Raw genomic sequence first — 27,675 nt, 5'->3', positions numbered from 1 at the left:
AGTATTTGGACAGACGGTTTCCCTGTCTTGGAGCAAAGCATGTCAGGAGTATTGACTGAACTTGTGCTGCCACCTCTTTCTAAATACCCCCAAAAATGAAACAGGAGGGACCTTTGCTGCTCTGGCATCCAGCCCTCTCTGGAGAGGATAATTCTTTGGGGATTCAACAGTGTAAAAATGATGCACTCAGCTGAGAGGCTTTAAGTCTGAACATTCTGACTCCAAAACGGAAACCAGGCTGACTCTGCAGATGGATTTCTCCACCTCTAGCTGTCTCTCAAAAGAGTCCGCATTTCTCATAGCGTTAGTATACAACTTATCCCAGCCGCAAATATTCTTTTCAAAATATGTAGGAGACAGATGTAAGATTAGAAGCAGCATGGAGACCAGATTTGTGATTTCCTTTAAAACACAGCACTGAAGACATTTGAAAGATGCCACCATTTATGTCCTTGGTTAGACTTCAGAGTCCTCTGGCTATCCTCAAAAGTGGCAGCATTTCTCATAGCATTAGTATGCATCTTATCTCAGTTGAAAAGAGATTTTTAATGCCTCTGCTTGGATTTCGAAGAGGGAAATGCCTCCTCCACATCACCCAACTAATGTGCGTGTGGCTTCCAACATTCAAATCTAGGGATGTGGCCACAGCATGGTGATGGGACTCGTGCCTCACATACCAAAGGTCCCAAGTTCAATTCTTGCCATCTCCAAGCTAAATGATCTGGGATAGCAGGTGCTGGGAGAGACCCTTCCCTGCCCAAGATCCCAGCGAGCTGCTGCCATCTGATCTGGATTAGAGAGACCCATGTCTGACCCTGGAGAAGGCAGCATATGTACATTCAGAGGCCAGAGCTTTAAACAATATGTCTCTCTGGCGCTAACTCATCAATCTACCATGCCCATGGGATTATAGGGTTAGAATTAAGAATGCAGACTCTTAATTGCAGACCCTTCGCTGTTTTAGAGAAATGCGAAATTTCCAGAGATTTTGCAGCTATGTGGGGGGAAAAGCTTCCCCCCTTTTTTCTCCCTGGATTTTTTTTTAAGTGGAAAAAACATGCAATATTAAATACCTCTTTACAGATTGAAAGCACCTTTGTTACTGTAGGAATGTAAAATATAATATATATATATATATATATATATATATATATATATATATCTATCTTGATCTGGCACAAAATTATAATGTATTACAAGTACAGATTAATTGAAATTACTTTTTTAAAAATGTCATTTTTTGCAACAAATGGAACTAAAGGGTCCAGGACTGTAAGGAGCACCTGAACTCTAAGAAACTTCCTTGCTTTTGCCAGCTTGAGGAGCAGGCAAAAATCCCAATAAAGACAAAACAACATTGGTTAACAGAAGAAAATTATTTTGTCTCTTCTAGTTCTCCCTATTATTGTCAAGAAAGTAGGAACTATAGTGATTCAATACCATACAGTCTTACATAAAAGTCTTCCTAAATGTGAACATATTTGGATAAACTCGACTTTCCATATTCCGAACATGATCATTTTATGCCAAACAAAAGCCTATGCAGTATAATGAATATTTAACATTCTCAAAGTAATGAAATGGCATCCAATCTGTGAAGGGGGGCCTAATATTGCATTTTCCAAAAATTCTGTTCTCCCTCTCCCCCCCCCCCCATGAAAAGGGGGAGTTTTTCCCATGGCTTCCAAATTTCCAGAATTTTCTGCATCCCTAGTTATTCGGTATCCTTGTTGTTTTAACTACAGTGTTTTCACATACTTCAACCTGCAGTTGTCAATCTGATTAACGTTCATTCCATCCCGTTTATTCTCTCCCCTCCATTCCTAACCAGGAGGCATCACTCATGACACTTTCCAGAAGGAACTCATGTGCTTTGACCCTGACACGGACAAATGGACTCAAAAGGCTCCGATGACAACGGTCAGGGGCCTTCACTGCATGTGTACTGTTGGCGACAAGCTTTACGTAATCGGTGGGAACCATTTTAGAGGCACCAGCGACTACGACGACGTCCTCAGCTGTGAATATTACTCGCCAACCCTTGACCAGTGGACACCAATCGCCGCTATGCTGCGCGGTCAGAGCGACGTCGGGGTGGCTGTGTTCGAAAACAAAATATATGTCGTGGGTGGGTATTCTTGGAATAACCGTTGCATGGTGGAAATAGTCCAGAAGTATGACCCGGAGAAGGATGAGTGGCACAAAGTCTTTGACCTCCCAGAATCCCTTGGGGGGATCCGTGCCTGTACGCTGACAGTCTTTCCTCCGGAGGACAATACGGGGTCGCCTTCTAGAGAATCTCCCCTTTCGGCACCCTGAGAGAGAGACAGAAAGAGAGAGACATCCTGCTGGACTCGCCACGTCGTCGTTCCAAGACTGTTGCACTGCGTCATGGGTTCTCTTCTTATTTGTCTTCAGTAGCTATCTACCAGGCTTAACCCTGAAGCAACTGGCACAGTGACAGGTGGGGTGGGGCGGGTGCGAAATAGAAAAGAGAGACGGACTTGCGCTCATTGGTCCAGAATGTTTCTCAAGCGGAGGAGGAGGAGGACAGTGGAATGTGCGGAACAATATATATATATATATATGTTCCTTTGAAGCCAAAACGCTTAACAAATGAGGAAAGCAAGGTGTCTTAAAAAAATCTTATATCTGTCTGTCTCCGCATTAGGTACATTGGTGGCGTTGTGTGTTAGGTGCGAAGCGAATATGCAAGTGGGAAGCCCAGTGAGTCGGTGAGGGTGTGTGTGCACATGTGCAAATGCAACCCATGGATGGGGGGGACCTTGTTTGCTATGCCTTGGAGCCAAAGGGCTGTCTTTTCCTTGGTGCACCTGTCGGGAGAGAGGCAGCCTCTACCAGTGCAAACCTTGGCAACTCTCTGGCCTCAGCTACCTCCCTCTTCCCTTGGACTTCTTCGTTTTTCTGACTTTATTCTGGGGGAGGGTTAAATTTTTCAGAGAATATGACAAATAGGAGAAACCCAGCCATTTTGAAGCAGGTAGCAGACATACGACAGGAAGACCCTGAATGTATAGGCCAGGGTTGTTGGGGTTTTTTTTAAAAAAAAGAAAATAACCTATTAAGATCTTCCTTTTTTTTTTCCTGGTCCATAAAAAGAACGGAAACATGTCTGAGGTTTTTAAACTGTGGTTCTCCCCCTTTTCTTCTCTCCTCTTCCTCTCCACCATAAGAAATCCTGATTCAGCTCAAGTCACGATGGCAGCCCGAGGCGTTCGTACATTCGTGCAATTGCGCCGTGACCCAGTTGGATCACCTGCGCTGGATTTTCAGTAGACAAGGGCTAGAACCTCTTTAAACTTAGGAAGCCACTCCAAGTGTGACCGAAACGGTCCCTTTTCAGATGAAATGTTGAAATCTGCCTTCTCCAACCCTCTCCCAAACTCCCGTCCCCAAGTATCCTTTGGTTGGGTAAGAACTCTTACCTCTCTCACACCTCTGTATAAAATCTCAGTTAATACGGTTATTTAGCACAAAACGCAGCTTTGAAGAGAGCTGCTTTTGCTCAGAGAATTCAGATTACCGTGTTCCTTTTGTTCAATAAAATCTTTAACTGCAATTAGTTGGCTGGGGGTTTTTTCTTACCCGCTCTTCCTCCTCCAAAGAGGTCTTATTAATGCTGTCTTCTTTTCTCTCCCACCCCCCTGTTGCCAGGTAACATCTGTGTATATTCTTTGTGTGTGGGCAGCCGCAACCTGCTGGGAAGCCAGTTTTGCAAGAGCTTCTGGAATGGGGAGCTTGACCTACTTTCTCCAGAAGCTCCCCTGGGAAGCCCCAGCAGAGTCCTTTGTGAATTCGGTGTCTGCAAAGGGTGTATGCACGCACCATTGTGCCTTGTGTGGTTCTTGGCAGAGAGAAAGACAGAGTCCAAGAAGTGTTCCCCAACAGTCAGGTGGAAGAAGGTTTCTGGAGCCCACTTTGAAAGGGGTTTGTCCCTCGAGGCATAGGATAAGAACAGCAAGGAGTCCTCCGGATACAGCACTGTAAGCACAATGCTCATTTGGCAACCTTGGGATGAGAGTGCAAGGGGTAGGCCAATGCTGTATAAAGGCTGGGAATTTTTCCTATGGGCTGCACCCACCCCACCCCAAGAAACCCAAATACCTCTGTTTTATGCTTCAGTCCCTCTCCAAATGGTGACAGGAGGTGATATGGTGCTGCTTCTTGTTGCTGTTTTCAGAGGGACTGAAGAGGAAAATGGAGATATTTAGAGTGTGCTGGTGGGGTGGGTTGTGTTTGCAAGTTTTCACAAATTTGGAGGACTTTTTGCATAGTTGGGTACAAAGACTACACTGAATTTTTAAAACAATTGTTGGGAGGGTGCTCAAGGGACCTCATGTTGCCCACAAGCTACACGTTGCCCACCCCTGGTTTAGCCAAGAGAGGTGCAGGCTGAAATCTCTACAATGCTCACAAGGTGAGCTTGAGCCAGTTGCTTTGTCTTTCCCTAGATGAGCTCACAGATTACTTTTATCCAATTAACATTCTGTCTCCCCTCTCTTGGAAGAGAGAAAGCAAGCATACACGATCCTGTCATATGCCAAAGAAAAGGCGTGTGATGAGTGGGTGCGTGTCGCTCTTAAAAAGGCGAGTGGGGTAAAACGAATAAAAAAATTCACAGCAACAGAGGGGGAAAGGTATGATAACTAAGGTTCCTAGGAAACCTTTAAAAGAAAAGTTGCTAGTCTTCATGATTGCAAAGAACATGTCTGAAGTCCACTTTTGGGCATCTCAGTTGCCAGAGGGATGGCTGAGTAAGTTTTCCAATGGTGGCTGAGCATTAATCCTGCATTAATTGTCTAGACTTTGTCTCTTTCCATAACTCTTATGGATGCTGGTATTCTTGCAACAGGGTTTGGCTTGGATGAGCTATCTCAGGTTCAGATGAGAGGTAGATGTCTCACTCAGATGTTAAAGCAGCACCAACTTTGGTATTCAAGTACTTTCAAAAAACGATTGCAGGATGGAAATGAAGAACGGCTTCGGCACTAGATCTGAGAACGCCAAACACGAGTTCATCATGTGATACCGTTCAAGGACTCTCTTCCTTTATTTTCTTTTGACACTAAAGCAACGTTCCTAGAACATTGCACTGTCATCCCAGAACAGAAAGAGCTTTGCATGTTGAAAGCCAGTAAGTCTCTTGGCGTTTGTGCTTTTGGAAGCCGGCACCTGGGATATTGGAGATGGGTTTCCTGCCATCCGCCTTCAACCAGCCTCTTCAGAGAGCACTTCTCCACCTTCTGTTCTGGGTAGCTGCAAGCCTGAGCACTTGGGCTTTGTTTAGAGACTCTTGCTGCGAATCCTTATAAAGGATTCTTTGCAGAGAGAAAGAAAGTTCTGCATCTTCAACTCCTCTTCATCCCAAAGATCTCCACCCCAATCCTCAATCGACTTGGCCTTCTCCATTTGCCTTGCTTGAAGTCAGCAACAGGGAACAACTTTTGAGATGGATACAGAAATGGATTTGAAGGAGCAGTCATTTCCCAGTGATGAGTACGGCAGGTGCTTGGATGTACCATAGACACTCTGTTGGCATGCCATGGGGGTTAAATTAAAGTCTGTAAACTCAAAAAAAGTCTCTCAAGAGAAGGATGCCATTTCTCTCTGCGTTAGTAACTTCTCAGAGGTTTTCAGTAACAAGGCAGATCCAGATCAGTAACCCATGCAAAAATATGTATGACCGGCGGGGTTGGCAGCACTGAGAGTGTGGGTAACACCCTAAAAATAAAACGTCTGTATACATTTCTAAGTAGGTGCCAAATAGACCTCTCCAGGAAGAGCGGTCCATCAATCAGCCATGACCAGCGACTGGTGCCAAAAGCTTCTCTAGCCGCATTTGACAGGAGAGATGGCATTTCAGGAACTTTGCAGCTCATATTTCTCTGTCTGAAACATTTGTGCTGGAGATTTATCTCTCTTGATCTCACGACAGACCTCAATGCTTTGTGTTGTGTCAAGAGAAGCACACCTATTCCAGCAATCTTTCCAAGTAGCTGAGTAAAGTCTTAGACCAGCCTTCTTCAACCTCATGCCCTCCAGAAACTTTACTGACATCTCTCAGTGTTGGCTATTATTTTTTTATTATCATTTAGTTTATTTTCTCACATTCTGCCTTTCTCCCAGTATAGGAACTCAATATAGGTCTATGCTGCTGGACATTTCATAATTATTTGCTCCCAGGTTGAGAAATGGATCTCCCCAAAAGCTGGGAAACCCTCTGGAGAAGAATGATCAACTCATGAGAATTTTGCAATCTTTTCTCCTGGTATTTGAACATCTCAAAGTGTTGCGGACAAATTGTTCTGCAGAAGAATAACATTGGTATTTTTATGCAAACCTCCTCATTTTCTTTACAGAACATGGCTTTCTCTATGCAGAAAAACAAGGGTTTTTCTCCATTGAATAATGGAGTCACTGTAACCCACCGGACTGTGAACGATCTGCCCATCCTTGCTTTAAACCAGAGATGGGCAACTGCTTAGCGGTCAAGGGCCAATTTCCTCCAACTCATTGCTCTCTAGAGCAAACCCAAATGCTTCCATTTTCCTCTGTAGCTCATCTCAAAATGGTGACAGGAACGGATGTCATGGCACTTTCTGACTCCATTTTGAGAGAGGCTGCAGAAGAAAACACATTTGAGGACATCACAGATGCTGGTGGTGGTGGTGCGGGGTTTATGTGAGAGTGCTTTTGTGTGTTTTCATGCATTGGAGGGAACGTTTGGCATAGTCTTGGAGCAAAAATTGCCACCAGCTGCACTGATTAAAAATCAAATAATGGATCTGGAGATTTTTTAGGTATTGGTGAGGGGCTTAGGGGTCCTATGCAGCCTGTAGGCCACACACTCTGTGTATGTGAGTGCATGTGTGTATATGCCTGTGTGCCTTCAAGTCCCCTGTTATCTTATGGCAACCCCTTGAGTTTCACAGGGTTTCCTTAGGCAAGCAATACTCAATGGTTTTGCTAGTTCCTTCCTCTAAAATAGGGCCTAACAGCACCTGGTATTTCTTGGTGGTCTCCCAACCAAAGACTCACCAGCCCTGGCCCTGCTCTTCTCCCAAGATCGCTATGCTTGCTTCTTTAATTGTGCATCCATCAGAATATGGGTTCCATGGTTTTTCGTCCTCTTTCACCACCGTGGGCTTCTTGGGAGGCCAGCTGTTCACAAATCGGAGCAATTGCATGGTGCAACTCTCTGGTGTCTTTCCAGCTCAACCGGCGTGTAAGGCTGTGCTTCTCCTCTCTGCTTCTTTGCACATTTCTGCCATTCCCAGCTGTTCTGGAGGCCGGTGTTGCTGAGGAGGGGGCTTCTCCGGCGCTGTGTCGGTGTAACCTTTCCAGCGTTGCAGCTGCTTCGTGGGTGGCGTGGAGTGCAGCTGCAGGAAGCTTCCCAAGCAGCTGCTGAGACCTGATCTGGTTTCAGGGGCTGCAGGACAGAGAAGAGAAGAGAACAGGTTCCCTTTCCATGGATGCGTGCCTCCTTTCAGCTCCTGACCATTCCTTTTACGATTAGCTTTTTGTATTGATTTCATTTTCCATTACCACGAAATTAGTCCATGCAGTACCAAATACACCTGTCCCTCCACATTCGCTGGGGTTAGGGACACAAAACTCCCATGAACATGGAAAAACCGCAAATAACAAAAACACTGTTACAACTCTGTGGTCAACATCCAACAGACACTGACCATAGAGCTGTGCTGGAGGAGCTACCAATGCCTAGAAGAATCACTAGGTCCTTCAGTGCCGCTTTTGATTAAAGTTGACCATAGAGTTGCACAGGAGGAGGACCTAGATATTCCTAGAGAGAACATATTAATAGAGGTGGTTTTACCAATTCCTTCTCTGAAATATAACCTCCAGCGCCTGGCGTTTCTTGGTGATGGTATAGCCATCTAAGTCCTAACCAGGGCCGACCCTGCTTAGTTTTCATTGTCTAGTGGTTCGAGCATTGGACTACGACTCTGGAGACTAGGGTTCGAAACCCTGCTCCGTCATGGAAACCCATTGGGTGAGTTTGGGTAAGACGCACTCTCAGCTTCAGAGGAGGGCAATGGCAAAGCTCCTCTGACAAAACTTGCCAAGGAAACCCTGGGATAAATTCACCGTAAGTTGTAAAGAATTTGAAGGCACAACAACAACATAAGAAGAAGAAGACAGCAGGTCCTTTACTCATTCTTCAAGAGGAGTGTGGAGCATTTTTCACTCTCTCTGTGTTCTTTCTTTCTTTCTTTCTTTCTTGCAGAGTCTCTTTGAGAAGCGGAATCTGATTTTTGTGCCGTAAGTCAAAATGGTTTGGCAAATGGTTCAGAAATGAGCAGGTTGTCGGTCTCCATAACAACACCCGACCGCTGATTTCTCTGTCAATACGCACCCTTGACAAGAATATTCTCTGAAAACACACTGTGGGCAGGAACGCAGCTGATCTTTCGGTTTTTCTGGGCCCTCGTCCAGAAAGCTCTGCACCAGTCATTGCTCCGTTTCCCCCAGAGCTGGAGCTTGAAGCAGCCTCCTGTTTTGTATTCTTGCAAAAGAAATAGCAAGTGCTCGACTCGAGCGCCGGAGGCAACATTGCCGCGCCGTTTTTTGCACATCTCCTTCCCAATTTGGAGACAGCCTTCCTAGTTTAGCAAGAATGAGACAAAAAAGTGTGTACAGGAGTTGGTCCGAAAACACTTCTGCGCTTCAGATTGAGCCACTGCTTTTATAGCAACTTGATCCTGAAGTTCGGTTCAATGCTCAAACCACTGCACCATGCAAGGCAACATGATAATATAATATAGTAATTAAAAAGAATAATAATAATAATAATAATAATAATAATAATAATAATAATAATAATAATAATAATAGATTAATTAAATGCATCACAACGCCACGCCGGCTCTAATGGTGTCACGACACAGGCCATTTTCCAAGCCACTTTTTCCGTAGCGGCTTGGCTCTGAGGTTTTGGTTCTGGGCTACCATCTTGGTCGGTTTGTAGATCATTTGGAGGTTGTGTTTCCTCACCAGTTTCCCCATTCTGTCTTTGGGTTGTTTTCTTCAGTTCTATGGGTTTTTCTGGGTCTGGCAGCCCTTCTAATGTCTGAGCTGGAACAACCATTCGCCTGTCCAGCCCGGTCCAAGTGCTGCAATTCAACTTCCAGGAAAAGTGGGGTTCACAGATCCCTTTTGCCCAGTGTTTTTATTGTGTTTCTTTTTTGTTCTGGGAGATGGTTGGAGTTCTGGTCTCGGTATCTATCCGTACGTATAGGTTTTCTGTATACTGTGCAGCCCAAACAATTATTCTCTTTGCAGATTGCAAGGCCTCTTTATTGTTCTGGAGGGAAATGGCAGACTGCTTTTAAAAAGCCGGTCCTGTGATTATCCTTAATGCCGACTCTGGAGGAAAATCCGCACCAGGAACAGCAGCTGTAATAAGATGGAGGCTGCTCTCTCCTGCTCTTTGCTCACTCCTATTTCCCCAATGGTTTCTAGGGGCCACTTGGCAGGCTGGGCATTTCTGCCGCGGCTGCTGCATCTTCGATAAGGACAGAAAACTAATTAAGATCTTAGCCATTTCTTTGGGGACTTTCCCACCGAAGAAGAAAAGGTGGCACAGTGGGGTTTTAATCTCTTTGCCAGCATCTCCTCCAAGGTTGCATTTTCCTTTTTCTTTCCCATAGTGACCCCATCTTGAACAAGGTTCACGCATTTCTTGGAAACCATTTTGTCTCTTGTTTTGGAGAGGACTTGGCTGCTGCTCCATCTCTTGCAAAGGAAAAGATGCATGCAAAATGAATGCTATCAGTATCGATAAAATGGAACATTAGCCGATTAAATAAACATAATGAATTGTGTGGGGTTTAGTCAATTAATTCCCTTGAAATGTGCATGTGAAGATATCAATGGGAAGAAAGAAGTACACTCATCCCTCCATATTTGCAGCTTTGATCTTTGCAGATTTGATTATTCACGGATTTGATTAATATGTTCTCTCTAGGAATATCTAGGTCCTCTGGTGCAACTCTGTGGTCAAGTATGGTCACTATTACTTCCCTTGATCTAGACACTACAGTCCTATTGATGCAGCCTAGAATCGCATTGGCCTTTTTAGCTGCCACATCACACTGTTGATTCATGTCCAACTTGTAATCTACTAGCATTCCTAGATCCCTTTCAAACATATAAGTCTCCTTAAACCAGGTATCACCCATCCTATATATCTGTGCATTTCATTTTTCTGCCCTGTACCTTACATTTCTCCATGCTGAAAATCAGATTGTTAGTTTTGGCCCAGTTTTCTAATCTATTAGTGTCATTTTGAGTTTTGACTTTCTACTCTTGCGTATTAGCTACTCCTCCTAATTTGGTGTCATCTGCAAATTTGATAAGCCTACCTTCTATTCCTTCATCCAAGTCATTGATAAAGATGTTGAATAGCAAACTGGGTCCAGGAGAGAACCCCACTGGGCACTCCACTGGTCACTTCTCTCCAAGATGAAGAAAAGGAGCATCCTTTGGGTTCGGCCGGTCAACCAATTATAAATCTACACTGTAGAAATAATCTAGTTTGACACTGCTTTAGCTGCCACGATGCTACAAAATATACTTTCCAGGGGTTATGTTGGGTGCCTGCAAACTTGCCGCTATCATCTCTATCGATCCGGAGCCCTTTCCTTCCCTTCCGTCAAGAACAGAAGCCGGCGTGGGCAGCCAAAGAGCGCTTCATCCCACCCGAAAACGGGAGCCAGAGCCATTAAGGCGCACCCACATCAAGGCAAAGAGAGTTTGCGTGTGATTTAAACACGAGGGAGGATATCTCTCTGGGAACAAGTGTTCATTTCTTTCCAAATGTCACTCTAATTTTCTGCTTCGTGGGAGCAGGCAATTGCCGAGCGGGAAAGAGGAATTTATTTCACTTTCTTACCATAAATGGAGATAACAGATGCCTCTTCTTCAGGGATGTCTACCTGTCTCAAGGTGCATCCAATCCCAGGATTCTCTAGGATGGAGTCACGGCGGATAAAAAGTGGTGTCGAACTGCATTACTTCTACAGTGCGGCTGGAGAACTAATGCAGCCTGGCACGATTTTTAGCTGCCACAGCTCCATCCTACAGAATCCTAGGATTTGTTGTTTGGTGAGGGACTGGCATGCTTTGGCTGGTCAGTGGGTGCAACTGTACTTTTAGGGCTATTAATGAGGTAGCATGGTTTAGTGGTTTGATTTGATTTGGAAGGCTACATGATTCTCACCAAAGTCCAAAAAGAAATATTTCTGAGTTTTGGTACCATTGATGTTCAGGGATGCAAGCTGAGTGTAAGGAGGCACGCGTCAAAAGTGCATAATTGGCTAGCGAATATGCTCCATTGGCTAGCAAGAAGAGTCTCTTTGCTGGTCCCTGAGTACCAAAAGAGCCAGATTTGGGCCATGTCAAGTAGGGCTTTTGCTCATCCAGACGACGGTTGCAAATTCTGGGAAACTGTTGAGTCAGCCATAAATCCGAGGCAATTATGGAACCACTTAGCAGCACTAAAACAGCCAAGGCTCTTCTGCATTGAAGGAAAGAGCTCTTGTTAATGGCGCATGGACTCAGGTGCTTCACATTAACAGTTTCAGCAGCACTTAGAAATGTGGGCAATACATTTTTCAAGCTCCCCATGATCTACTTCTGGACCAATGGGTGGGAGGTTCGACGGAGATACTGTATAAGAGATGATGACTTCTGTGTGTCACCAGAAAAGATGCTGAACATCACAACAGCATTCTTCAACCTGTGCTCAATGGATCCATCCTACCTTGGATACGTACCTGGATTTTGGCTTGTGGCTTGTTTCAACTTTTGTCTATTATACAGTCTGCCCTCCTTATCCAAGGATTTTTTTATCCACGAATTCAAGCATTCATGGCTTTAAAATATTCCAAAACAATATTCCAAAGAGCAAACCTTGATTTTCCATTTTATATAAGGGACATCATTTTGCTCTGCCATTATATTTAATGGGACTTGAGCATCCAGGGATTTTGGAATCCACTGGGGATCCTGGAACCAAACACCAGCGGATAACAAGGACCCACTGTTATTGCAAGCCTTTTCTCTTTACAAAACCAAATACCCAAAATGCAATTGATAATTGATTATGATGCATTCAAAGTTAGACTCATCTGCTCCTTAGTGTTAAAAAAGAGAAAGCACATTTGTCTGTGAATGCGGTCCAGTCATTAGAACACAACTTTCTGGAAGAAAGGCAGAATCTAAAAACGAACAAACAGAACCCTCTCCCCCCAAAAAACCCAAACAAAAATTGCACAAAAATCCCAACTGCATCAGTTCCCGAACTAATATGCCAAAACTACCGTTGCACCATCTCCATGTTAAAATCCGGAGAAGCTGGAATGGTTTCATCCAATGCGTTGATCCAAGCTGCTGCTGCTCTTGTTTACTATTGAAAGATCCAAGCCAGGAATGTGTGTGTGTGTGTTTGATTTAATGTGAAGTCGAAGGCTTTCATGGCCGGCATCCATAGTTTTTTGTTGGTTTTTCAGGTTCTGAGGCCATGTTCCAGAAGAGTTTATTCCTGATGTTTCGCCAGCATCTCTGGCTGGCATCTTCAGAGGTTGGTATATGCAAAGAGGATTTGTGTCTGTTGAATTAGAGATCCATTGTTTGCTGGGAAAAACCCTGACCCTGGGTGGTTTTCATTTGCATTTGCAGGGTCTCAATTTTAGTGTTTTTCAGGACTGGTAGCCAAATTTTGTTCACTTTCAGGGTTTCTTCTCTCCTGTTAAAGTGGTCTTAGTGTTCGTGGACTTCAATGGCTTCCTTGTGCATTCTGACCTGATGATAGCTGTTGGCATGATCCAGAATTTCAGGTTTTTACAATAGCATTTTATACCGAGGATGGTTTATAATGTGTTCTACAATGGCTGTTTTTTCTGGCTGATCCAGTCTGCAGTGTTTTTTGTGTCCCTTGATCCATGTTTGAATACGGCTTTTGGTGGTCCCTATGTGGACTTGTCCGCCAGCTGAACCGTATGCGGTCAACTCCTGCGGCCGTGAGAGGGTCCCTCCTGTCCTTCGCTGAGTGCAAGATTTGCTGGGTTTTCCAGGTAAGTTTGTAAATCATTTGGAGGTTGTGTTTCCTCAACACTTTCCCTATCCTGTCTGTGACTCCTTTGATGCATGGTATGTTTTTTCTTTCTCTTTTTGCAGTTATTGTGATTTTCTTTGAGCATGGCTCATGCCGTCCTTCCTGGGTTCATTTCGCCATTCCTTAGAGTTGTTGTCGTCTTGTTTTGGCTCAGGAACAATAACGGAGAACGCTGGATGGCTGTTGTTTCAGGTTTGTGGCTGAAGCTATAATTTCCATTAGTAATTATGCATAATCCGGGGCCAGGCTGATAAACACACACACAGACACATGCACATATGAGATTCTTTGAAGTTTCCGTAACGGTGTCTCCAAACCCGGAATAATAAGGGAACGCATGATTTCTTTGATGTCCTGAAAGCCTCTGTCTAATTACGGCACGAGGAAGATTACGGAGTCCTTTCTTTCTGGCACCGCGGCTGCCTTGATCGAATAAAATGAGCCGTCTGTAATGCCAGACAAGACCCCACCATGCAAAAGATGGACCTGCCGAAAGCGGGGAGGGTTTAATTTTCCATTGGTTTGAGAATGGAGCTGGCCCTTGGCTTGGATAGGGTGACCTCCGAAGCAAGGTGACCAGATGTCCTAACCACAAAGGAGGACAAAACACTGTAGAATGGAGGACAATGATCCCCAAACTGTGCCCTTTAAGAGATTTTGGACTTTAGCTCCCAGATGCCTCGGCCATGTCAGCCAATAGCCTGGGATTCTGGGAGCTGAAATCCAAAATCCCTTAAAGGGCACAGTTTGCAGACCACTGATGTAGTGCATTCAAGAAAAATGTCAGACATTTCCAAATAAGTACACTCATCGAATGGATGCTTCTTAGTCATGCTCCAAACAGAGGACATTTTGGAATGCTTCCAGGATAGAAGGTGGAAATGTAGGACATGTCCTGGAAAGGAGGATGTTTGGTCATGCTGCTCAGGAGAGAACTTTCTCTGCTATTGCAAGAGCGTGAATGTGGTGCAGTGGTTAGAGTGTGCAACAGGAACTGGGATGCTGGGAACTGCACCAATTTTTTAACACTGTTTAATTGGAGGGTTTGGGGGAATTGATGGGGGAGCTTTAAGGACTACCTTACAAGTCCCAGCTTGCCTACCCCTGATCTAAAGGACCAAAGTCCACTCCTGGACTAAGCTGCAGTGAGTTTCCATGGCCAAGCCGGGATTCGAACCCAGGTCTCCCAGTGTCCTAATCCAACGCTCAAGCCACTACACCATGCTGGTTCTCGGAGACGCAGCCCTTGGAGGATGCAAAGGCTTGGCTGCAACCAGGGCCTGATCCACCAAAGAGTTTGTGGGCAGCCATCCAAAGATGATCTCAGGCTTCCAAGGAAAAATCGATGGGGAAGAGCCATTTCAGCACTCATCTTTATTGCCCCAAGGCTTTATTTATGCCTCTTGCAAGGGGTGAGAAGGCGACGTGCTTCATTAAAGTGCCTTCTCTTCCACAGTGCCAAGCACCTATTTGCATAATGATTTAATACCAGGGCTTGCTATTTTATTTTGTTTTTAATGTGTAGATATTAAAAGGCTGGAACGCTGAGTGATTAAAGTTTAGCCAGGGACAATGGGATAATTTAATACGCTTAATGGAACCTCGTTTTCCCCTAAACATCGGCTTTCGGCACAGATTGGCCAAACACGACGTTCTGATATAAGCGCTACCTGCGAGAGGAATTGGGAGATTAAATCCATCTAGGATAGGGTTTTTTGGGATAAGCGGAGCTAAGCTTGATGGAAAGTGGCTCAGGTAGAGAATGAGGATGGAAAGAAAATGTGTGTGATGGGGAGATGAAAGCAAGGGAAACATTTGGACATTTGGAGAACAGTGTGGCCTAATAGTTTGAGCATTGGATGACTCCAGAGACCAGGGTTCGATTCCCATCTCAGCCATGGAAACCCATGGGTGACTTTGGACAAGTCACACTCTCTCAGCCTCAGAGGATGGCAATGGCAAACCTCTTATGAACAAACCTTGCCCAGAAAACCCATTGATAGATTCACCTTAAGGTTGCCATAAGTTAGTAACAACTTGAAGGCACACAACAATAATAAAATCTTAGAAGTCACACTATCTCTGCCTCAGAGGAAGTCAATGGCTTTTACATGAGTATATACAGTAATCCAGTTTGAGACCACTTTAACTGCCCTAGCTCAGTGACCCTGGGAATTGTAGTTTTTTTGTGGCACCAGAGCAATCTGAAGGCTAAATGTCTCACAAAACTGCAGTTCCCAGAATTCCCTAGCATTGAACCAGAGCAGTTAAAGCAGTCTCAAACTGGATTATTTCTGCAGTGTGGAGTTACTGCTCCCATGGAAACAGAAGTCACCAGGTGCCCTTGAAACTAATGGTTCGGCAAGATGCTGTGCCATGTCCTGCAATGCAACATATTATTCTCTTCTTGCACCAAAGTAATGTCCAAAGCCCAAGAAAAGAAATAGATAGATAGATATTTGCAATTTTTGGTTTGCAGAGAGCTGGTATGAAGCATTGGCAAGAGCACTGAGCCGGCAAGAGAAAAGGAAGAGTGTCATGGCTGATCTTCCCAACAGCAAGGTTTCGATAAAAACAGCCGCCTTCTTCGCACATTTAATGAGCTGACACTTGCTGTGGATTTCAGTATTAATTATTCATTTTCTGTCGGATTTTGTCCAAGAAGTGCGGACGGATGTGCCTCCATGGTAACTTAAAGGCCAGAGACAGAGTCCAGTTTGATCAGTGTTGGCTTAGCCATTGCAAACCGCCCTAAATCTGAGACATTTCCCCTGACCCTTCCCTGTCCTAAACATAGTAATGTGCATGTTTACACACAACGGTGCTTTGTTTCTCCCTTGCTCTGAGTAGCACCAGCCAAACCAAACCAAACCCATGATGATGCAGCGCCATTTGCCTCGAAATGGGTTCTTTTTATAAGAAAGGCCTGAGCAAATCCCAACGAAGCCGTTAACTCCAAAGGTTAGACTTCCTTTGCAATTTGGAAGTCATCTGTAAGTCGCTTCCTTCCCCCATTTTTGCTTCTTCTCCCTTCTGACCCTGCCAACAAACGCTGCCGGAGCCGTCGCCGTAAAGCTGACATTTCACATGGAAGATTGCAACTTTTATTGTGGCTTGATGGGGGAATTGCACTGAGATTTGTGATCCTATTAACCCGTGACCCTGAGACAATTGGACGCGATTTGTTCCTCGTTCTAATGTACAAAGTGCGAATGTCTCTGTCTTTCTGATCTGAGTGACATTTCAGCAGCAGCAGCCAAGAACTGAGATGGAAGTGGAGAAAAGTCTCCAAAGTCTCCCTTTTCCTACATACCCTCCAACTGTTTCGGTTTGGCAGGGACAGTCCCGATTACTCCTCTCCCATCCTACTTTTCCAGCTTCTTTTAAAATGTCCTGGTTTCTCTCTCTCCCTCTTGCCTTCCTCCTTTGACCTCAGTTTATTTCAATTAGACTCAAAATGCAAAAGTTGTTTTCACCCCATTAACTTAGCAGGGCTGAGAAGGGAGGAAAGGAAAGAGTCTTGCCCTTTCCAGGAGAACAAACCCCTCTCCTATTATATGAAGGGACTGCTGAACATTAGGACATGGAGGACAGGTAGGTCAAGATTGGGAAACTTTTATGATCTTTACGTGTTCCCTACACCATTGAATGTATAGGGATCATGAATGTGAATCAGTTAGCAATGCATAGAGAGATCTTGTAGCACCTTTGAGACTCACTAAAAGAAAGAGGTTGGCAGCAGGAGCTTTCCTAGACATCAGTCTACTTCCTCAGATTCATTTAGATGCAATAATAATAATAATTTGAGAGATCTTGTAGCACCTTTGCAATTAACTGAAATAAAGAAGATGGCAGCATGAGTTTCCCTAGATTTCAGGCTACTTCCTCAGATGCATTTGGAGCATAACTCTAGGTTATGGCATGCGTTCATAACCCTGGAAGTGAGTTTCAGCCCTTGTTATGCCACCTTTGGGGAAAAAGGAGGGCATGAATCAAGGAATGCAATAGAATAAAATAGGAGTGGTCTCTTGGCATGTCAAAAGTCCATCCAGCATTTCCTGCTTGGTGCATGATGGCCGTTGTCTCTTGTGTTTTTGGGGTCCTTTGCCAAATGCCTCAATTCTTCTGCTCTGCACAAACATCTCTCCTCCCAGTCCTTCGGTGGCTTTCTTTCCCATGCGCAGCAGCTTCTTTGCTGGCCATCTAATCTCACCTCAAACCTCTCTCTGGGCAATTCTGTGCTCATTAGGGACTAATTGTAGTCGAGGCGATGATGAGTTCGCGACACAAAATCAATTTGCACGCTCTCCCCAGCGCACCTGGCGGTTTGCTCTTGTGTGACCTGTTGACAGCAACTCTCTGCTGACTCCTTTCCAAAACTGCTTCTCGGGCAGCTTTCAGAGCAATAATCGCCACCGTCTTCGGCTGATAGGAAATGTTGCATGCTGGGGAAGAGGTGCGGAGCAACACGGCATGTGGGCTTGCTTTGAACAGCAGTGACAAAAAGTTGCCAGGGATATCCGGCACTGTAAACCAATGGCTGTTGATAGGTGCTGTTGTTGTGCGCTATCAAGTTGGCTTTGACTTATGGTGAGCCTAGGAGTGAGAGACCTTCAATAGTCCCAGTCATCAGGTCTTGCAAACTCAGAGCAGCCATGATTTCTTCAACCGAGTCCATCCACCTGTAATGAAATCTCCTGCTTTTCCTACTCTACCAGGCTTTATCGTCTTTTCCAACGATAAATGTGTCCCAAGTACAATAGCCTAGTGTCCCACCTTTCCCTGCGGAACGAGGCAGGTTACAAGATACAAAATACAATTCAAAACAGAATACCATACTTAAAATTATAAAATATACAATAAATATTCAAATACTGGGAGAAAAGCATCCAAAAAGCTCATCCGTCTATTATTCTTTCCGATGGGAGTCTTTTGAACTGCTGGCAAAACACTTTTCTTTTTTACCTGGGAACAAAAAATAATTGCAAACGTTCTTTCCATCTCTAGCTGAAACACATTTTCTTTGCAGGAAAACCACATTAATTTTCCATGCAAGTGAATTTTCACGAATGGTCTATTCTCTTGTAAAGAGGGAAGAAAACTACTGAAATGAAATAAGCGGAGACTGACATCCCTATGATCAGCGCACAGTTAAAAATGACATTGCGGAGATGGAAGTGTGAGATGTCTATCTTTCTGCCCATCGCTTCTTTGCACCTGTCTCACAGGCCTGACCATTCCAACCGTATTAATGGTGCAGCCTTGTAATCTCTTTTCTTGGCTGGTTCTTTATCCGTGTTTCCCAAACATGAGCCAGGAACTATCGTGTCAGAAGCAGCTCCGAGTTGAACCCAGAAGACCTTTCAAAGCTTGCAGATGTTTTGAAGGATTTGCGCTGTCAGAAAAAAGGGGGCTGCTTCCAACGCTCTCCTTTGGCAGCTGTGGAAGAAACATATTCCTGTATAAGCTCAGTAACCTGGAAATGAGACACAGAGAGAACACAGCTTTCCAAAAGGAGAGCTGTAGCTCCGTTATAAACTCCCAGGTCGAAATCCCTGGCCTTTTGAGTTCAGTACGTTGCAAATGGCATGACTAGGAAAGATCTTCTTGAGAAGCCCTGGGGAGCCGCAGCGAGTCACATCAGATAGGACAGGATTTCATGAAGCCATGCTGAGATTTGGCATTAGGCCACTTCCTAGCGATGATGTTATTTTAATGTCTCCAAAGCTCCAACGTTGAACAACGTCAGCGGTGGTTCCACCAGAACCCATTGGTAGCTACTTCTCAGAATCTGGGAAATATTATTTGTAAAGGTTACTTTGGAAATATTATTTCCAAGGCGAGATTTAAGTGTGGGTTACTTGGAATTGCAAGTGTATTGCAGGGTTTCATCCACGGCTGTCTTCATAACACCCTACAGCCAGACCTTTGCTTGGCTTACTCTCATGGATCCTCAGTCTTGATGCCAGTGTTGGTGACATTTTTAGCTAGCAAGTGCCTCTTCCTACTCTAACCTTTCTTCCTTCTTCACCAAAGCAAACATAGTCCTAACAGTCTAGGGGTCTTTGTAGACCACAATGGAAACATGAGTGTGAGAGGGCACCCAAAAGGCCAATGCAATTCTTGGCTGCAACAAGAAGAATATAGTGTCCAGATTGAGGGAAGTAGTTGTCATTGTTGTGTGCCTCCAAGTCACTTTCGACTTATGGCAACTCTATTATGGGGCTTTCTTGGCATGATTTGTTCAGAGGAGGCTGAGAGAGTGTGACTTGTCTAAGGTCACCCAATGGGTTTCATGGCCAAGCTGGGAATCCAACCCTATAGTAGTGCCACTGTATTCTGCTTTGGTCAGACCTTTCTGGGCATCACACTTCAAGAAGGAGATTGACAAGATGGAACATATCTAGAGAAGGTTGACCAGGGTGATCAAAGGTCTGGAAACCAAGTCTTATGAGGAGTTGGGTATGTTCAGCTCAGAGAAGAAACGTCTGAGAGGTGACACGACAGCCATCTTTAAACATCTGGACAAAACCTCTTAGGTCTGCAGAGACTAGAGCATGAACCTATGGCTTCAAATTACAAGAAAAGAGATTCCACCTAAACTTTAGGAAGACCTTCTTTACTATAAGTGCTACTCAACAATGTAATGGGATTCCTTGGAGGGTGATGAACTCAGTTTATTTGGACGTCTTTAAACAGAGATTGGATGACCATCTTTTGGAAGCCTTTTAGTTTGTGTATATCTGGATGGTGGGACTTGGATTAGATAGCCTTGCAGCCCCTTCTGCGATTCTGGTATTCTAGTTCTCCTCTCTTGTGGGCTCCCCCTTTTTTCACCAGCATCCCCAAACAGCTTGGCATTTCATTGGAAAAGTGGCTTCTTTACTGTATGCAAATAATGCATAAATTATGCATGGGTAATTATGGATTTGCACATCCTTTTTTTCCTGCCTTGGCAAGCAGCCATGCGGAATGAGCGTTGTTTTAAGATGAGCGCAAGACAACCCATTGATGGAGAGGAGGAGAGGCTTCTGTGCTCAAGCACAGGAAGCCTTTTCCGTGCCATCTCTGGGGGAGAGGCAAAGCAGTTCACTACAAAAGGTGCCCCATGCCTTTGCCAGGAGCTTTGGGTTCCCTTGGCTTATGAATGCTTAATGCCCACCTCCTTGCTGCTGGGAGAGTGTCATGTTGCTGAACATCAGGCACTTGTCAAACGGTCCTGAAGTATGAGTTGTCTTCCATGCCAGCTTGAATAGAAAGAGAGATTTCTGTAAAGAGAGATTTATGGGACCAGCTTGAATAGAAAGAGAGATTTTCGGATCCTAAGAAATGGGTACCTGTGGGCAGGCAACTGAGCAAGATCAAGGGTCATTTCTGGTTTACTCATCCATTTGAAGAAGTTGAAGGAAGTTTCCGAAGAGGATGAATTTGATAACACTGAAGAGAGCATGCAATTTTGCAATGCTGCAAAGAGTGTGGGGACCGGCAAGACCTGGGTTTCCTGTTTTAAAGTGTGCAAGCACCCAAGATTGTACACCTTCCATATCACAGAGGAACTGGCTAGAGGAAAGCCAGTCCCAACCAAGATGAAAGTAGGGACTGCGGAAGCAGCAGCGTAATCCAAACTGTCCAAAGTCAATTGAAGCAAACAATCCTGAGCTGAGTCTGGAACGGAGACAAGGCTTGACAGAGAGGTGTCAGTTCAGAGGTACATGCAAGCCGAGAATATCACGCCAAGATTGTCATTGACAGAGAGGTGGGATATAAATAACATTTGATTTTATAATTTATTATCACACAAACTCACCAGGAAGCTTTGGGTCCGTTGTCCGCTGCACCACAACAGCCTTGGTTCAGCTAATTTGCAGCCAATCCCATTAATCCAGCCCAGTTTCCTTAAGGTAGAGGAGACCGTTTCTGGACTTGGGGAACTGGGAAGTATTGCGTCTCTTTTGAAATCAAAAACTTCCTCAGCTGTATTTATATCCAAATAACATGCACAGAATATACAAGAAATATACAAACCAAGCTAAACCTACTCTGAATCAATAAAGTACGTACAAACCAAGTAGGTGCTTTCATACTTGGGGGTCAAGCACCCTCATTTTGCACCTGCTCCTGTAGTTGCTTGCCTGCAAATGCCATTACAGTCGGCCCTCCACATTTGTGGCTTTGACTTTTGTGAGTTTGATTATTCATGGATTTGATTAATACGTTCTTTCTAGGAATCTCTAGGTCCTCCAGTGTGACTCTGTGGTCAACTTCTGCCCAAAGTCACACTGGAGGACCTAGAGATTCCTAGAGAGAATACTTCTCTAGGCCTTTGTAGGTCCTCCAACACAATTTCATGGTCGATGTCTGGCAGGTCTGACCACAGAATTGCCTTGTTCTTCCAGGTAAAAATATTAGTGTTTTTCCCACTTTCATGGCCGTTCTGTGTCCATCGTATATACAGTACTTGCTGAGGGCTGGGGGAGAGAAGGCAAGTTCCCACCAAGAGAGCTGTGCATGTTTCAAATTAAATCATGCACAGATGAAGCTGTGATGCATTGCTCCCAAACTCCAGCGCTTGTAACTCCAAAAAACAAGGCCTTGCAACCCATCCCCTTGCTGGTCCCAGCCTTGTTCCCGAAGTCTGCCGTAGAGGAGGGCCAGTGTTTGAGCTGTCAGGGCTGAGATGCCGAGGGAGATCTCCCTGATGGATGAAACGCAAGGGCTCCTGTCAGCAATGGCTGCCCGGGAATTTACCTGAAGTTACGGCTGAATTAATTTATGTCATGTTCTATAGGGTTCAGATTCATACGCAGAGATTGGCCTTGGCACCTTGGCGCTCCTGTTTGCTTACGAAAACAAAGCTCTTGTGCCATGCGTCTCAGAGAGAAGGGGGTGACTGGCACATTTCGGCATCTGAAAGGCAGCTCCGTCAAGGTGTTGCAAGGTGAAGGCAGCGCTTGGGGAAAGCTGCTTTTTTTGCTCAATAACAACTCCTAGAGTTCTCCAGCGAGAAAGGTTTCTGGGTCTTGCTCTGGAAGGAAGAAAAACCCCAAATGTTTCCAAACTATGAATAAGAGGGATTGTTGTTGTTGTTTATTTGTTTGTTGTTAACTGGCTTCAAGTTGATCTCAATTCATAGAGACCTTGTGAATGAGGGACCTCCTGTCCTCAACCACTCCATTCAGGTCCTGAAGTCTCATGGTCATGGCCTCCTCAATTGGGTCTCTCCATTTGGTATCTGGTCTTCCTCTCCCTTTCTGTCATCTTTCCTTTCCTAGTGGTTCCTCGCCTTCCCTAGCATTAATGTCTTCTTTAGTGAATGGTGCTTTCTCATGATGTGGCCAAGTACAGCCTCAGTTCATGGAGACCTTGTGAATGAGGGACCGCCATTCCTCAACCAAAACATGGAGTCATGGCAGTTAAAGCTGTGCCAAACTGCATTAATGCTGCAGTGTAGCCCAGGTCTGCATCTTATTGGCTTCCAAAATGAGAGATCTACTGCTTTCAGCAAATATAGGCTAATGGAACATTTGGTACCTCTGAATACCAGGCTTGGAAAAAGATGGTTGCAATCTTTTATTGTATGTATGCCCTGCCTTTCTCCCCATATAAGGCCTAAACTTTGTTTGTGGGTTACCTCTGAATAACACTATGGGAAGTCATATGCTGTCTTGGCCTGGCCTTTGGTCTGATCTGCCAGGGCTTCTCCTATGGCATTGTGTATTCTCATGCAAGGAGTAAAAAATCCAGATCCGTCACACCAGCTTCTACACTGTCATCCATCCCCTTCTGTAGGTCCTTCAATGAAATTTGGTATATTACAGTCAGACCGAACCAACCGCTGAGAAAAGGTCCTCTAAGCCAAATTAACAGGTCGAACACAAATGCTATTGCACCGACGGAATTAAGTGCCACGAGGAAAATTGCTACTTGCAGCCTAATACCCGTCATTACTACATCCATCCCAATTAAGGCTCTGCATACAAATCTCTGGTACGTACATATTGCTCGGATATAACTTTTGCAAGGCAGCGAACGGAGGTCCACATCTTCTTTAAGTCACCCCAAGTTGGCCTCTGGCTTTTAAACAGGTTCAAATCTGGGGTTTCCAGAGGCTAATGGGCGGAAACACCCCAAAGGCACCAAAAGATGCTGGCACTATTTTTAAGGTGAAAGGGACTTCTCAACATTGGCGGATGGGCTGTTATTTATTAGCTGCCTCCTCGCAGGGGGAAGGCGCATGACTTTCCCCCATCGTTTATCATGGAAACATCCTGAAATATGAAGCCTCTTACAAGCACAATGTCTGCTTAGAGGTCCCCTCCATGTGCTCAGAGTAGCCTTTTTCCTAAGCCAAGGATAGATTGCAGGCAGCCTTTATTTTTCCTGGGAGAGCTCAGCTCCAGTAACTGTCTCCGTATTTCTTTGCGCTTGTTCAGTATGTGCTGGATTGATATTTCCTGGGGATGCTGAGCTTGGCGCTCTAATTTTGCCAGGAACATGGAGGGAAATTGGAAATTTAAACAGGGTTTATCCTGTGAAAATTGCACAATTACTATTAAATCGCAATTAAGGTTTTCAGACACAGTGCAATAAAAGAGCCGTTATCCCGGGAATAACCAGGGAATAACCAGGTAATAAACAGCAACCAAGCATTTTGGGGATTTTCCCATGATCCAACCGGAGAGGTGGGATGATAATAATAATAATAATAATAATAATAATAATAATAATAATACATTTGCCTGGTTATTCACTGGTTGATGGCACTTAATAAATAAATAATAGTAAATAGTTTATTTATATTTCCCGCTTCTCCTTGCGGATCGAGGCGGGATTACATCCAATAAAATGAGTACAGATGCACCTACAAATACAATTACAATTGTAATCAATAAATACTAAGATTGTAAGTAAAATTACACAGGAACCATAGCAGCATACTAATCGTAATCTAGGAAGTGGAGCATTTCATTTGAATAAAGCTCTTATACAGTTGCTTTTCAATGTGACTTCTATGGCTTTTCAATGAGACGTTGTGTGCAAAAGCTTTATCGCAATTGCTTGATATTCCCAGGATAATAGCCATTGAATCGCAATGCCGTGTGAAAATCTTAATTGCAAATGTGCGCTTTTCACGGGATAATCCCCATTTATACTTGCAATGGTCCCCGTGTGATAAAGTCCTAGGCCTTTTTGGAGGTCTCAGCTCCCCTTTGCTTAGGTTTTGGGGTCTCGGGCCCTCTGCCCCCTTTTCAGTGTCCATGCCCTACTAACTCTCTTGGAAGAACTGGCAATAGCTTTCATGCCAAGCTCTTGCCTTTGCCATCCATGGGATCTTCTGGGGCTGAGAGTATATGATATGCCCAAATGGGTTTTCATGGCCATGCAGGGACTCAGACCCTGATCCTATTGGACTCATCAGCCTGGCAGATGCTCCCAACAGCAGCTTATAGCAAGATGTGGCAGCCTGGCATTTCGCACGTATCCTGGGCTCATGCAGTTTGTTTGACTGATGCCTGTTTTTTGATCTGCACCCAAATCAGTTCATGAGGAACACAACTGTGCACCAAAAAGAACCTGTGCGCCATAAAAAACAAACACAGGAGAAATCACAAACCCGCTAACAAACAATGCGCACTTGCTAATTGCCTGGGCTTCCATCAGCTGAATTTCCAGATGTCATGGCTCTCTATCTATGTAAGTATTACTGTCCTCTGAGGCTGAGAGAGTGTGACTTGCCCAGGGTCACATAGTGGATTTCATGGCCAAGCAGGGATTCAAACCCTGTTTTCCAAAATCTAAACCACTGCACCGGTGGCCATCTATCTATGTAATCTATCTATCTATCTATCTATCTATCTATCTATCTATCATCTGTCTATCGGATATATACCTTGCCTTTCTCCTGGATGGGAGTTTCCTGCAAATGGTATCCACACCGGTTAACAACTGTAAGAACTGGCGCCAATTGTGAATGCAAAATGTGAGATTTAGGTCTGTTAAATAATCTACATAAACTAGTTCTGAGAAGGCCTAAACTGGGAGCCAAGACAGAAAACCCCAAAAGAGCTGGGAAATAGCTTCCTTGAAATGCTTTTAAAGAGGGGAAATTCAACATTGACAATGCTCTATTAGGAGACACTTCCCACTTTTGTATTACTCTCTGATAAGACTTGCTGATAAGACTTGCTGATAGAGAAATAAAAGGGGCAACCTTTTTGGGAAAACGGAGTGGTTTTTCTTTTTTCACCTGCAAGCTTGGCTAATGCTTTGTGAATTTTAATGACGCCTTTGCATTGTGCGCAGCTCTTAAATGTGTTTAAATCAAAAGACTCTTTTTAAAAAAAATGCATACAGTTGAATTATAGCCATCAAATTAGATCAGACAAAATAGATCATCACAGGTATATCAGCCAGGCTACCTGTGGGTCCCTTTGCCACTGATGTCAGCTGCCTTGATTAAAAATTTAAAATGTTTCCCAGGCGCACCGCTGCATGTGCCACATTGGAGATGATTTACATATCCCCCCACAGCGCTCTTGGCATTTCGGTTTCTTTTTTGCTCTCTCCTTGGCTGTTGGAAACCATCTGTCAAGGATGCGGCCGCCGGTTGCGGGTTCCAGTAAAGGGCATGTTGCTGCCACAAACCGGAGCCACGTCTTAAGCGGAGCATGCGCTTGGAGACTTTACACCAAAGGGAAGAAAGTGGGCACCCAATATAGGATTCACAGGTTTCCAGCTAAAGACTTACCCTGCAATGTAAGTCTCGCTATTGCTATTGACAATCTATCAAGGTGGTTTACACAACAGTATTAAAAAGCATTAAAATACAATAAAATGCAATACCCCATAAACCCACCCACCCGCCATAACCAATAATTCAAAACAATCAACAACAACAATGAAACAATGCATCATCTTCATTCCACCCCCTTTGTAGTTTTTAACATCATGCCTGATGAAGAAAAAACTAGTGGAGCTTCGAAAGCTTGCAACATGTCTATTGTGCGTTTTGATTGGCCAATAAAAAAGGTATCACTATGAAGTTGAAAGCTAATGGACCTGGAAAACAAACCCAATGCAGAAAAGGTGCTGGAACTGGATATGTTTAGCTTGGAGGAGACTGAGAAGTGATGTGATGAAGGTGTCTTCAAAGAGATGGAAGGCTGTCAAGCGGAAGATAAGGTAAGCTTGTTTGCTCCTGCTCCATCTAAACCATGTGGCTTTGAATTGGGGTAAAATTTAGAGACATCGCCATGGAATATTGGTATGCATGGATGGACTAGTTAATAGCTCCTTGTGCTTTGTCCCAGACTTAAGATCGGCATGTGATTTTGAGTGAACGCGTGTATCCGTCACCAACAGACGTCTTCCCCATCCTTCTTCCGAAAAGCTCGATTTGCCTCGTTTCATCCTGGCACGAGTGGCCAAAGTGCAGCCCTCCTCCAGAAAGCTCTGCCCGCCTCCATCCGGCTCTGCCTTGGCTTCCGTTTCATTTCCATGCTGATTGCTATATCCATTTCCCACAAGAGGCCTGGCATTTGCAAATTGAATTTGTCACTCTGGATTCATCAGATTATGGGGAAATGGAAGCACACTGCTAATACCCAATCTGTGGCAAAATGGATGTTTGCAAAAGCCGGCATTATTAAATATTTTATTTTCCTATTATTGGGGGGAAACGCACAGCGGTGTTTGTGTTTTAATACCATGCGCGCACGCGCCTGGAGCCAAACCGATGGCCTACATAACAGGCTGCGACTGTTTTGTAAAAAATGGGAAATGACACAGAGACAAACAGGAGTCTGCGAATTGAATCACTCCAAAGTATTTAACCTTTTTTTCTCCCCCCAAAACGAGTCATCATGCTTAGAAACAACAATGGCACTATAGTGTTCTGGCAGATCCATGGCAGCTGGGAACGGCATGCGGTGTGCAGGGACGTAGCCAAGGGGTCCTTCCGTTAGATACAATGAATGGTGCGCGCCACTGCCCTGCCGCGCCCAAGCCGCATTATAATGGTGGCACTTAGTCTGGACCCCCCTTCCCAAAATCTTGGCTACATCCCTGCAGGGTGTGTATGTGTTGTGTAGCCATAGCTGCCATTGCTATTGAGTTGTTTTTCCAGGGATTGCACATGCTGCAAGGTAGGGATGGTGAGCTTCAACTACCATCCCCGTTCCTGTCTTGTGCCTATAGGCAACAAGTGTCCAAAGAGACAGGTCTTTCTATGGGAAGAAGTCCATCCAGTCCAGGTCATGCACAGATAATCCAAGAAGATGAAGGGAGGCAGAGGGACAAGTCTCAGCCAATCCAGATTTCATAGCCAAAAGTCCCAGTATCAAAAGCCAAAAAAAAAAGGATGCGACAAAGAGTTGGATGAACCATAGATCAGAATGGGGACTACAGGAAGTCAGAAGATGACTAGGGTCCCATTCCTACCACATAATAAACCAATTTGCAAACTGGTTTGAAGTGGTTTAAATGGTCCTTGTTCACACTTGCACCGAATCTCTGGT

The 27,675-nt window shown here is 44.5% G+C and overlaps 1 protein-coding gene across 11 annotated transcripts in view; it reads left to right on the top strand.

Moving 5' to 3' along the window:
* LOC121936212 (kelch-like protein 13) overlaps positions 1 to 3,580 on the top strand; it is a 59,168-nt gene extending 55,588 nt beyond the window's left edge. For all 11 annotated transcript variants that reach the window (XM_042478177.1, XM_042478170.1, XM_042478178.1 and 8 more), the window contains one exon: positions 1,832 to 3,580. In XM_042478177.1, the coding sequence (XP_042334111.1) occupies positions 1,832 to 2,319 (488 nt within the window). In that variant the 3' untranslated portion in view covers positions 2,320 to 3,580. The remainder of the gene's footprint in view (positions 1 to 1,831) is intronic.
* The last annotated feature ends 24,095 nt before the right edge of the window (positions 3,581 to 27,675 follow it).

The sequence above is a fragment of the Sceloporus undulatus genome, chromosome 7 (assembly GCF_019175285.1).
Source record: "Sceloporus undulatus isolate JIND9_A2432 ecotype Alabama chromosome 7, SceUnd_v1.1, whole genome shotgun sequence".
Taxonomy (NCBI): Eukaryota; Metazoa; Chordata; class Lepidosauria; order Squamata; family Phrynosomatidae; genus Sceloporus; species Sceloporus undulatus.
The sequence above is the reverse complement of the archived record's forward strand: the minus strand, read 5'-3'. Positions and strand labels throughout refer to the sequence as shown.